The sequence below is a fragment of the Nycticebus coucang genome, chromosome 14, assembly GCF_027406575.1.
Source record: "Nycticebus coucang isolate mNycCou1 chromosome 14, mNycCou1.pri, whole genome shotgun sequence".
Lineage (NCBI taxonomy): Eukaryota > Metazoa > Chordata > Mammalia > Primates > Lorisidae > Nycticebus > Nycticebus coucang.
Window position 1 is genome coordinate 61718375 of NC_069793.1, and position 13209 is coordinate 61731583.

At 36.9% G+C, this 13209-nt stretch overlaps 2 protein-coding genes across 2 annotated transcripts; both read left to right on the forward strand.

The window, feature by feature from the left end:
- On the forward strand, positions 1-1748 carry LOC128565219 (hemoglobin subunit beta). The gene is made up of 3 exons (XM_053561585.1): positions 1-255; positions 385-607; positions 1488-1748. The coding sequence occupies exons 1-3, from the start codon at positions 164-166 to the stop codon at positions 1614-1616; spliced, it is 444 nt and encodes a 147-aa protein (XP_053417560.1). The 5' UTR covers positions 1-163; the 3' UTR covers positions 1617-1748.
- Positions 1749-12251: 10503 nt separating this feature from the next.
- LOC128565220 (olfactory receptor 52Z1P-like) lies at positions 12252-13209 on the forward strand. Its single transcript, XM_053561586.1, has one exon. It carries the CDS (start codon positions 12361-12363, stop codon positions 13207-13209), a length of 849 nt encoding a protein of 282 aa, XP_053417561.1. The 5' UTR covers positions 12252-12360.

The window sequence follows — 13209 nt, forward strand, 5'->3', positions numbered from 1 at the left end:
TTCAGGCCTCCCCCTAGCAGAGCCACACCCTGGGTTCAGCCTATCTCCTCATAGGTACAGAGGGAGGGCAGGAACCAGGGCTGGGCATAAAAGGCAGGGCAGGGACCACTGCTGCTTACACTTGCTTCTGACACAACTGTGTTCACTAGCAACCACAGACACCATGGTGCACCTGACTGGTGAGGAGAAGAGTGCCGTCACTGCCCTGTGGGGCAAGGTGAATGTGGACGACGTTGGTGGTGAGGCCCTGGGCAGGTAGGTATTGGGATATGAGACAGACTCAAAGAAGCAAATGGAAGCTGGGCATGTGGAGACAGAGCAGTCCCCTGAATTTCTGACAAGCGCTGACTGTATCTGTCTCCTGGGCTGCTTTCACCCGCTCAGGCTGCTGGTTGTCTACCCCTGGACCCAGAGGTTCTTCGAATCCTTTGGGGACCTGTCCTCTCCTTCTGCTGTCATGGGCAACCCTAAAGTGAAGGCCCATGGCAAGAAGGTGCTGAGTGCTTTTAGCGATGGCCTGAATCACCTGGACAACCTCAAGGGCACCTTTGCTAAGCTTAGTGAGCTGCACTGTGACAAGCTGCACGTGGACCCTGAGAACTTCAGGGTGAGTCTATGGACCTTCCATGGTTTCTTTTTTTCCTTTATTTCTATTGTCAAATTCATGCTGAATGGTGGGGGCATGAGTGCCAGGTTCAGTTTGGAATGGGAAGATGTGTCAGAAGGCAACACCAGGAGCCTTTAGGACTATTTAGTTTATTTTCTCTTCACAACCATTCTTTTCTACTGTTATTTCTTGTATTCTTCTTTTTCTTTTTTTGTAATTTTTTGTGGTTCTTTTAATGATTCAACTTTTTATATAACAAATGGAAAATATCTCCAGGATAACTTAAGTGACAAACAAACCAAAACAAATGAAACTGGAAAAGCATTAATAGTCTGCCTAATATGTGCTAATTTTTTCTTTGAAATTTCTAATCTACCTACTTTACCTACTTTAATTTCAATTTTATTTAATTTTATTTTTAGTTGACACATAATAACTGTACATATATGGGGTAAAGTGCAATGTTTTCATACATATATACACACATTGTATAATAAAAGTCAAGATAATTTTGCATTTGTAATTTAAAAAAACTTTCTACTTTTAATATTTTATTTTTTAGGCTTATTTTCAATAATTTCTCTAATCTTTTCCTTTTAAGACAAGAATTATGGAATATATTTGACTGCTTTATAACATTCTAAAGAATAATAGAATTTAATTTCTGAATTATAGTAATAGGGAAAAATAGTTTGCATATAAACCATTACTGATGGAATTGCTTTCATATGGGCAGTAGCAGCTAAGATCCAGCTATTGTTCTGCTTTTATTTTATGGTCACAGTGCTAAGTATAGCCTAAGATAAGGCTAAAATATTATGAGTCCAAACTGTGTCTCCCTGCTAATCATGTTAATATAACTTTGGTCTCTTCTCCACAGCTCCTGGGCAACGTGCTGGTGGTTGTGCTGGCCCACCACTTTGGCAAGGATTTCACCCCGCAGGTGCAGTCTGCCTATCAGAAGGTGGTGGCTGGTGTGGCTAATGCCCTGGCTCACAAGTACCACTGAGCTCCCTTTCCTGCTACTGAGTTCCTATTAAAGACCCAGTGTCCCCAGAGCACACCTACAAAACACAGGGAAATCATAAAGGGCCTTGACCATCTGGCTTCTGCCTAATAAAGAATAATTATTTTCATTGCAGTGATGTGTTTCAAGTGTTTAACTTATTTCTGAATGTCTCATTATAAAGGGCACATGAAAGGGCAAAACATTTTAAAAAAAAGAAACAATGATAACAATGAGGGGCTAGTTGAGACCTTGGGAAAATACATCTATGTACTGAACGCCATGAAAGGAGCTGAGGCTGCATACAGCTAATATGTGTGGGAAACAGGCAACAGCCCCTGCTTCCTATGTTGTACCACTCCTCAATAAAGGATTCAAGTGGAGGCTTTATTTGGGAGTTAGATTTTTGTTAGTTTTTTACATTACTTATTATCTTTAGACTTCCTTATAAAGCTCCTTCTCTCTCTGCTTATCCTGAACCTCATAGACTCTACTCTGCTGAGTTCTCCTGCTTAATGGTACATTTTCCCTCCATGTTATACCAGCCACATTGGTGTTTTTCCCCTGACCAGCCTTAGCCCTAGCTGCCACTATTGTCTCACCAAGATCTGATTGAAAGAGGAAAAACGAGGGGTGTGGTTTAGTTGTCCTAACAGTGATGAGGAATCTTCAGCACTGCCTTGGAAGCAGTGAGCTGTAGTGAAAATTAAGGACTGAGGGGAATGGGAGAGGAAGCCTTGGCAGCTTGATATTCACTATTGTCTGATAACCCTTTCATGGGCTCACACCAAATGGAACTCTTACTCTCCCTCAACATACTTAAAATTTATATTCAGGAAGTGATTGGAGGGCTGCCCTCTCCCTTACCTTGACTCTGATGGCTTTTCTTCTTGTTGTAATTGTTAGCATACTGTTTACCATCAGCAACACACCTTACCTTCATTTTTTTTCATTCAGTATGTAGGTGGTAGATGCTATACAACAGGAATGAATAAAATGTGAATCTCAGGTGGTCTTTGTGCCTTCTCTCATCCTAATTTCAAATTTAGTTGGTAAGATTTTGAAAGTACTGCATATAATCAGTGTAAATGATGATCAAAAAATGTGTAGAATATTTTATGAGATGGTGGAGTGAAAACCTCAGAGTGAAAATGAAGTGGATTCTTGTCTTCCACTATTAAAAAAAAAAAAAAAAAAACTCAACTCAAAATGAGTAAAACTTAAACTAAGACTTGAAACTGTGAAATTATTAGAAGAAATCACAGAGGAAAGCTCATCAAAATTAGTTTTGGAAAGTGTTGTTTCAATTAGATACCAAAAGCACAGGCAACAAAAGCAAGAATAGATTAAGTGGAGCTGACCTAGTAAAGAGTTACTTTTACCAAAGTAAAGAGTTTCTGCACAACAAAGAATACTGTCCACAGAAGTAAGGGCAACCTATGAAAAGCAAGAAAGTATTTACAAGTCATGTCACTGATAAGAGGTTAATATCTATAATATATAGAGGAATCATATGATGCTATTGGCCAATAAATAAATAAATAAATAAATAATGGGACATCAGAGCAGACATTTTTCATACAAATGCCCAACCACCATATGAAAGACATCACTAATAATTGGAAAAATACAAATCAAAACAGGAAAAGATAACATCTTTTCTTTGTGATAACTATTATTACAAAGAAAAAACAAGTATTGGACAGGCACTGGAGAAAAAGGGACTACTTTTTGGTGGAAATTTACATGGGGAAAGTCATTTTGAAAAATAGTGTGAAAGTTCCTTTAAAAATTAAAATTAAAACTATCATATAATCCAGTAATCTCACTTCTGGGTATACACTCAAGGGAAATAATATCACTATCTTGAAAAGTCAATCACACTCTCATGTCCGATATAGCATGTTCATAATAGCCAACCTATAGAAACAAATTTACTGGCAATCAACAGATAAATGGAAATGAAAATGTGGCATTCATCTGTATGTACATCTCTCTCTATATAGATATAAGTATGGTACATTCTGTATATATATATGTTTCTACATACATACAATACACTATTGTGATAATTACGTTTGTGAACTCATCCTAGAAAAAGTGCTACATAATTCATTTCTGAATATTACTATGGTCACCTTTGAAGCACTTCTCCTGTGAAGCTATGCACTGAAGTCCCTGACTACTTAATCTCTCAGAGTAGTTTTGGAACTTTCTCTGGAATGGCCATCAGAGCTGTCATCATATTACTCTTGATGTCCTGAATGCCATGAAAATATCTTTGGGCAAGTATTATAGAAAGTTGGCATCACTTCGGCCATGACAAGACTCTTGAGGGCTCACCTATCTAATAGTAAAACACATTTATCTTATGCATCATTGAAGTATGGAAGGAAAAAATTCAATGAACCACTTGTGACCTCTACTGGTATCCAGAATGGACCATTAAAGGAATGACTTTCAAAAGATGGCAATATAATTTTTTTTTTGTCCAAATCTGGACATGTGTGGGTGTCTTTCCGTAATTATGTTGGAAGAATAAGTAACAATTGGAGTTTCTGGGGAAACAGGAGTACTTCTATTTGGTGTATTATAATTTGAAAGAAATTGATTTCCAAACACAATAGACATCCTCTGTGTCTTAAGGTGAACAAGGACTATTGGTCATTACTCTACCTAATTTCAAAAAAAGGGCAGCAGTAATCACACAGGGAATCATGTCCATATGACAGAAGAAAGACAGAGATGTCTGCATATATTGGTCAGTTTTAGTCACAGGGCTAAGAAAAGATGCCATTTACAATAAAATATATACATATATATATATTATTTTATTATTTTTTTTTTTTGCAGCAACTCAGATGGAACTGAAGACCATTATCCTAAGTGTGGTATCTCAGGAATGGAATAGCAAATACTACATGTGTTTTCTAATAATTGGGAGCTAATTGATGAGCACACACAGGCACAAATAGATATAAAGTTCACTGGAAATCAAGAAGGGAGAGGAGGAAAGTGGTAAAAGAACACTATTTGGGTAATGGGCACACTGGAAGGCCTGACTTCAGCATTATAAAAGCTCTCCATCTTACAAAAATGTTTGTACTCCTTACTATTTTGAAATTTAAAAAAAAAGACTCCTTTGAATAAATGGTCTTTTTGATTTTATCACTGACTTGTTTTCCAATCAACATTTCAGACAGTGTACAGAAGGAATGTGATAATTCTATTACTGCCCCACACTCAAATAAAATGCTACTTGACTTTTTTTTTATTAAATCATAAACACATAGATCATGTATACATTAATGCATTTATGGGGTACAATGTGCTGATTTCATATAGAATTAGATGCATTTATATCACACTGGTTAATATATACCTCATCTCGTTTCCTTAATTATTGTGTTAAGACATTTATACTCTATACTAATAGATCCAACATGTACCCTTACAATATGAATCATAGGTGTGGTCCCACCATTCACCCTCCCTCAATCTGACCTCTTGCTCCCCTCGCATCCCCCCTCCTCCCTCTTTCATCGGGGGCCTTAGTTGTGATCTATTCTTCATATGACAGTGTGAGTGATTGTAAATTTGTTTCATAATAGTACTGAGTACATTGAATATTTTTTCTTCCATTCTGAGATACTTTACTAAGTAGGATATATTCCAGCTCCATTCATGTAAATGTAAAAGAGGTAAAATCTCCACTTTTTAAAGCTGTATAATATTCCATGGTATACATATACCACAATTTATTAATCTATTCATGGCTCGATGGGCAGTTGGGCTTCTTCCATGATTTGGCTATTATGAATTGAGCTGCAATGAACAATCTGGTGCCAATATCTTTGTTATAAAGTGATTTTTGGTCTTTTGGATGTATACCTAGTAGAGGAATTACAGGATCAAATGACAGGTCTACATTTAGATCCCTGAGTATTTTCCATACTACTTTCCAAAAGGAACGTATTAGCTTGCACTCCCACCAGCAGTACACAAGTGTTCCCTTTTCTCCACATCCATGCCAACATCTGTAGTTTTGGGATTTTGTTATGTGGGCTACTCTAACTGGAGTTAGATGATATCTCAAAGTGGTTTTGATTTGTATTTCTCTGATGATTAGAGATGATGAGCATTTTTTCATGTGTCTGTAGGCCAGGCACCTGTCATCTTCAGAGAAGCTTGTGTTCAAGTCCCTTGCCCAAAATGAAATGGGATTACTTGTTCTTTTTTTATTAATAAGTTTGAGTCTCTGCGGATTCTGGTATCAAACCTTTGTCAAAGCATAACCTGCAAATATCCTCTCTGATTCTGAGGGCTGTCTGCTTGCTTTACTTACTGTGTTCTTGGCTGTGCAGAAGCTTTTCCATTTGATCAGATTCCAATAATGTATTTTTTGTGTTGCTTCAATTGCCTGAGGATCCTCCTCATAAAATACTCTCTCAGGACAATTTTTTCAAGTGTTTATCATGCACTTTCCTCAAGAATCTTTATAGTTTCATCTCTTAAGTGTGAATCTTTTAGCCAGTGAGAATCAATTTTTGTTAATGGTGAAAGGTGTGGGTCTAGTTTCAGTCTTCTACAAGTCACCAGCCACTTCTCCCAGCACCATTTGTTAAACAGGAAATCTTTCCCCCCAATTTATATTTCTGATGGGCTTATAAAAGATCAAATGATGATAAGTGTCTGGATTCATCTCTTGTTTCTCAATTCTGTTTCATATATCTGTCTATTTTTTATCAATACCATGCTTTTTTTGTATCACTATAAATTTATAGTATAGTTTGAAGTCTGGTAGCGTGATTCCTCCTCATTTGTTTTTATCTCTGAGTAACGTATTGGCTATTTGAGATTTTTTTCTGGTTCCATATAAATTGAAGTACTATTTTTTTTTTCCAGATCCTTAAAGTATGATGGTGGTGGGCTTGATAGAGACTGCATTAAATTGTAAATTGCTTTGGGTAATACGGGCATTTTAACAATGTTGCTTCTTCCCAGCCATGAGTATGGTATGTTTTTCCACTTGTTAATGTCTTCAGCTATTTGTTTTCTCAGAGTTTCATAATTCTCTTTGTAGAGATCTTTCACATCATTTGTTAGGTAAATTCCCAAATATTTTATATTCTTTGGCATAAATGTAAAGGGAATAGAGCCCTTGACTGCTTTCTTGGCTTGACTATTATTGGTATATATAAAAGCTACTGATTTATGAGTATTGATTTTGTATCTTGAGGTGCTATGGTACTCCTTGATAACTTCTAAGAGTTTTGTAGTTGAGTCTCTGGGGTTTTTCAGGTATAAAATCTTATCTACAAAGAGTGAAAACATTTGACCTCATCTGACCCTATTTATATACCCTCGATCGCCTTCTCTTGCCTGATTGCAATAGCTAAGACTTCCCCTACAATGTTAAAAAGCAGTGGAGACAATGGGCAACCTTGCCTGGTTCCTGTTCTGAGTGGAAATATTTTCCATTTTACTCCATTCAATATGATATTGGCTGTGGGTTTGCTGTAGATGGCCTCTAACAGTTTAAGGAAAATTCCCTTTTATACCTATTTTCTTAACTGTTATGATCAAGAAAGGATCCTGGATATTGCCGAAAGCTTTTTCTACATCTTTTGAGAGAATCATATGGTGTTTGTTTTTTAGTTTGTTTATGTGATGTATTATATATATAGTTTTACAATATTGAACCAACCTTGAGACCCTGGGATGAAACCCACTTGGTCATGGTATATATAATTCAATGCTACTTGTCTTTATTTATTCCATGCTAGGCATTGTTCTGTTTGCTGGCAATTCAAAAAAATCACACACACTGACTTTGGGATAGCCTGACATAGCATGCTATTTTGGAATTTTGTGAGCATTTTTTAACGTAAGTGGAGCATTTGATATATTGCCCACTTTTCTTTTAAAAATCTTCATTTATTTAGCTCATCAATGCTACCTTTTTCAGCTTCCCATATCATTTCTCAACATATATTCAAAAAAATTTCTCCAACATTTATTGCTTTTGAATGGCAAAATGGATTATATTCTTTGTAACTAGTCTGCAGTATACTTTGGCTTACTTAATATGTTTTCCATGGGTAGGTGGGAACTACTGTTCTTATTTAATGTCTAAAACATTGATTTTGAATCAGTATTCTGTGGCATAGTGGTGTGTCATGAGAGGATCTTAGGTGTTCCGGGAAAAAGTTTAAAGAGTATCAATTCAATTATTTTGGAAGGAAGTTCAAAGCGCAATATATATATATATTTTTTTCTTCAATATTTTTGTAATCAACATAAATTAACTATAGGTTCAAATACACCACAAGATAAAAAAGGTTGAAAAACACTGGTCTAAAGCAAATGAAGTTAACCAATTAACCATCATCACTTATAGTTCAATAAGTTAGAATGGAAAGTATTTGAGATGCATGGAACACTTAGTGTCTCTCTCACTGTATAACATTCACACTTGCGTAGTAAGAAACCATCTCTCAGCCAGTGAGCACAGAGATATCTAGATCACTGGGAAATTGGAGCACTTGCCTAGTACTGATCATCAAAGTCAGCATATAGACATATTTATAGGGAAGTTTTACTAATATAGGTGAAAAAAGTTTTCAGGGATTCCTTGAATAATATCGAAAGTTCATGGATATTTGGAAGGTTACATTTTAGAGATAGTAATGAGAAAATATCTTCTTCAATAAGTCTCTTTCATCTGCCTAAAGCCAGTTTTTAATTCTACAAATATTATAATATTTGTCTTTATCTCCTTTTTCCTCCGTCTGCATTCCTCATTAAAGTGTCCTTCAATGGAATGGGATCTCCATAGTATCTGATGGCGTTTCTCAATCCTCTGATGCCAACCAATCCTGCCTTGTGACCAATGGAAAAGAAGGAAAGTTGAGGAATTTTAAAAAAGAAAGGGAAATCAAATGAGAGAATCTATTTTAGGTATCTTTTAAGAAGCATAAAATCCTTCTCCTACATGTAGAGTTGACAAGCTATGTTTGCAGATGGCTCTGTGGGAGCAGGTTGTGGCCACCGTAGTGTGCATCTTTGATGTGGAAAGAAGGTCTGGATATGTAGCTGTCTATCTGGCCTGACAGTGCTAGCAAGAAAAAAGTTTCCCAAATTACAAAAGGAGAGCATACAAGGATGCTTCTCCTGAAGACAATGTACTAGAACCAGCTTTAGACTATCTTCTTTAATGGGAGGAATAAAATTCTGTCCTTTGGGACTGACAATCTTGAGCCCAAGAGATACTAAAAGGTATAAATAGTTTCAGATTTTGTCTTTGTTTTAGGCATTTCCTTGCTTTTATTTTTCTCTCCTTTCAATCTGTTTAATATCTTTAGGATCCTAGAAAACACAAGTAAGTAAATGAAGTTATGTTCAGTGAAGGCATGCAGAAAATAACACCAGAAAATGGGTCAGGAATCTGTAGAAGCTTCTTATTTTTCCAAGAACTGGATCATTGTACATTTTCCTCAGTTCTGACTCAGGTGGTAGTGGACATGGATTTAGCTGCAGTTGACCAGCAGTTGTAGTGTGTTTTAGCATCCTTTCATTAAATATGTCTCTGAGAATGTGTTTACACAGAGGTTACTTTTCTTTGACATGCAGACCCAGATGTTGTACATGGATGCAATGAATTTATGTTTTAGTAGTTAAAGAGAAGACTTAGTGGTTAAGTGATTTCAGTATTCAACATTGTGTGTATATGCATGTTTCCATAAAGTTTACTGAGTATTCATTATCAGGTGCTAGTCCAGTCACAGTTTAAAAAGCTGAAAGGGATTTTCACTTTCTTTCCCTACATAACACCGCAGATAGGGCAAAAAAAATTCCATTTTAAAATCCATATGCTGAACTGTCTGAACCTTACAAAAGTAAATGGCAGCATTGGGGTTAAGATTGCCAATAGATATAATTTGCCCAGTATAAGAAAATAAGACATTTTATGGTTGTCTTACATCAGTTCAAGCTTAGTTTAGTGGATCATAAGCCTAAAGTCCAGAAAGTTACATTTGCTCAAAATAAAAATTATTTGGTCTTAATGATGGTGATTTTGTGTGTGTCCTATTGTCACCTGTTGTTGAAAGGAAGCTACTGCACTACTAACTTAAGAATTGGCTCACATTTTTAATTGATGCTTATTTTTAGGTATCTATAAGCAACAAAACTAAAGTTCAAATTAAACAACTTTCCTAGTGTGATACAGACAGAATATGACATAGCCAGTATTTAAATATAGTTCTATGTGTCTGTAGAGCCACCTTTTTTCTCATACCCCACATTCTCTCTGTGCAAATATTCATGATTCAGTCAGAATATGGGAAATATAGAAAAATGAGATATGAAGCCCAAGCCATCAAGTCAGTTGTCAATCGAGGTGGAAGAGGGCATATTTACCTTCTTGCTTGAAATCTGTTTTGTCAAACGTCATTCCTTCCCTCTTCCATAAGAAGGATAACTCAGTCTCATACCTCTCTACTTTCCTCGTGGATATAATGAGTGAAAATTTGACTCTACCTTTTTTTTCCTTCCTTCCTTTCTTCCTTCCTTCCTTCCTTCCTTGTTTATTTCCTTCCTTCCTCCTTCCTCCCTCCCCCCTTCCTTAATTTGCAGAGGAATATTGGTTTTTAGGATCACCAACTGGTAACAGCTTATAAATCAAAACAATAATCTTTGCATTTTAGTTTACGCCTTTCTCTCTTTTTCTTTCTTTTCTTCTCTTCCCTTCTCTCTCTCTCACAGAGTCTCTCACCCCCAGTAGAGTGCTGTGGCATCATAGCTCACAGCAACCTCAAACTCTTGGGCTCAAGTGATTCTCTTGCCTCAGCCTCCCGAGTTCTTTGGACTACAGATGCCCACCACAATGCCTGGCTATTTTTAGAGGCGGGGTCTCGCTCACTTCTCAGGCTAGTCTTAAACCTGTAAGCTCAGGCAATCCACCCACTTCCATCTCCTGGAGTGCTGGAATTACAGTCGTGAGCCATGGTGCCCAGCCTTACTTTACACATTTCTGATAATGGAAAATATAAAACTCTGCTATTTTAGGCACTCACTTGTCAATTGCAAGGCAAGACTAACATATTTTGTCAGGTCTAGGAGAGTAAGAAACTTACAAAATAAATGCTGCTCCTTAGTTCTGCGTGTGCATGTGTTTCTTTTAAAAGGAAAATTAAGTGAAATTATTACAAAATTGTTTCTTGACTAAATAATAGGAAGAATACATTTTTTCTAGTGATTTCTTTAATGTTTAGTTTGTATATGTCTTGCTATTCTATTAAATGACTTTTAAATAAATTTCAGCTCATCCATTTTCCAGGAGCTTTGAAGAAAAAAAATACAAAATTAGCAGTAAAGTTTTGTTTATAATAAATGTTAAACTAGACATATATCATATTATTAAATGGTTGTTGTATGCTTTAAGAATTTCCAGAGGCTGGGCAGCAGCTCAAAGGAGTAGGGTGCTGGCCCCATATGCCAGAGGTGGTGGATCCAAACCCAGCCCCAGCCAAAAACTGCAAAAAGAAATTTTTTTTCAGAGGTTTTGAGGAAATAAACTCCTAAGTTAATTGGGAAAATTCTAAAATCATCAAAAAATTGAAGACAATTATAACACCTTTCAACATTTTGAATTAGAATATCTTGACATTGATTTTGAGATATTTTGAATTTTTCATAGTTAAACTAGTTTCCAAACAATGTTTTCCATTTTAAACCAATGAAAATGCTTAAAGAAGTCTAAGATTTTGTAATTTAAACATCTATATCCTTGAGGCAAACATGGTCCAAGATGATCAATTTGATCTGGTTTATACGTAGACAGAATGTGTGACCTCAAATTTATTGTTAGTAAAGATGTTATTGAAGGCACATCAGCCTCTGAAAGTTTTATCTTATGTTGTCTACGTTGCTAGCATTAGAGAATGCCAGGCCGAGTGTGCCATCCTGAGCAGAGTTGAAAACCAGGCTATTTCTGGTCAGCCAGTACCACATAGATAAGAAACTAAGAGACTTAACAAATGAGCTGAGAGACAGAGCTGGACACTCTCAGGAAAACATATATTTCATCTCTTGACTTTCTTGAGTTGTGCACACTCTAGCTTCTTTCCTCTGACCCCTCTTCTTAATTATTCTTCAGCTATTTTATTTTATTTGATAGGCAATGCTTGATGATGTTTGTGTTCAGAGCTTCCAGATTTTCCTGCTTTACTCTGAAACTAGTGGGATCTAGAGTAAGAGGCTGAAAGTCTGAGTTATTTCTTTTCCCACCTTTAAGGATAATAGTATTTATATCATGTGTTATTGCAAAGGGTTTTTTTTTTTCAGTAGGATGTTGTAAAGATTTAATAAGTTCACATTTTTAAGAAATAATATGATACATATCAAGCAGGTACTAAATGATAGCTATTAATTTTTTCAAGTTGCAAAAATTAATTCTGCAATAGAAGGAGTGAAATCTTAGGTTAGTTAATCCATCTTACTGTCCTTTCACACAGACAAAAATATTGGAAAGAAAGAATCTGATCAGACTTTTTTCAGCCTAAGAGAGTTCTCTGTAAATCTTCAACCTTATGGTCTTTCATTAATGGCACTAGGCCTGGAATATACTTCCCAGATGGCTCCTTCCTTTCACAATCACTCCAGTCCCCAGGATGTGTGGTATGTCCTGATTGGAATCCCAGGACTGGAAGATTTGCACACCTGGATTTCCATCCCTATCTGTTTTATGTACATTGTGGCCGTAGTAGGCAATATCTTCTTGATCTTCCTGATCATAACCGAGCACAGTCTCCATGAACCCATGTATTTCTTCCTGTGCATGCTGGCCTTTGCAGACCTCCTGCTCTCCACAGCCACAGTCCCCAAGATGCTGGCCATCTTCTGGTTCCGTTCCACAGATGTATCCTTTGGTAGCTGTGTGTCCCAGATGTTCTTCATACATTTTATCTTTGTGGCAGAATCTGCTATTCTCCTGGCTATGGCATTTGACCGCTATGTGGCCATCTGTTACCCACTGAGATACACCACCATCCTAACCTCCTTGGTCATTGGGAAGATTGGCATAGCAGCTGTGGTCAGGAGCTTTTTCATCTGCTGTCCATTCATCTTCTTGGTATACCGACTCACATATTGTGGGAGAAAAATCATTTCCCATTCGTACTGTGAGCACATGGGCATTGCCAGATTGGCATGTGACAATATCAAAGTCAATATCATTTATGGTCTCACTGTGGCCCTGCTCTCCACAGGGATGGATGTAGTGCTCATCATTATGTCCTACACACTGATACTTTGCACAGTGTTCCAGATACCTTCCTGGACAGCCAGGTTCAAGGCTCTTAACACATGCGGCTCCCATATCTGTGTCATATTTATTTTCTACACACCAGCATTCTTTTCATTTTTCGCCCATCGCTTTGGAGGTAAAACCATCCCTTCTCACGTCCACATCCTAGTGGCCAACCTCTATGTAGTGGTGCCTCCTATGCTCAACCCCATCATTTATGGGGTGAAGACGAAACAAATTCAAGATCGACTGATTTTGTTATTTTCTGCTCTCCGCACATACTGCTAA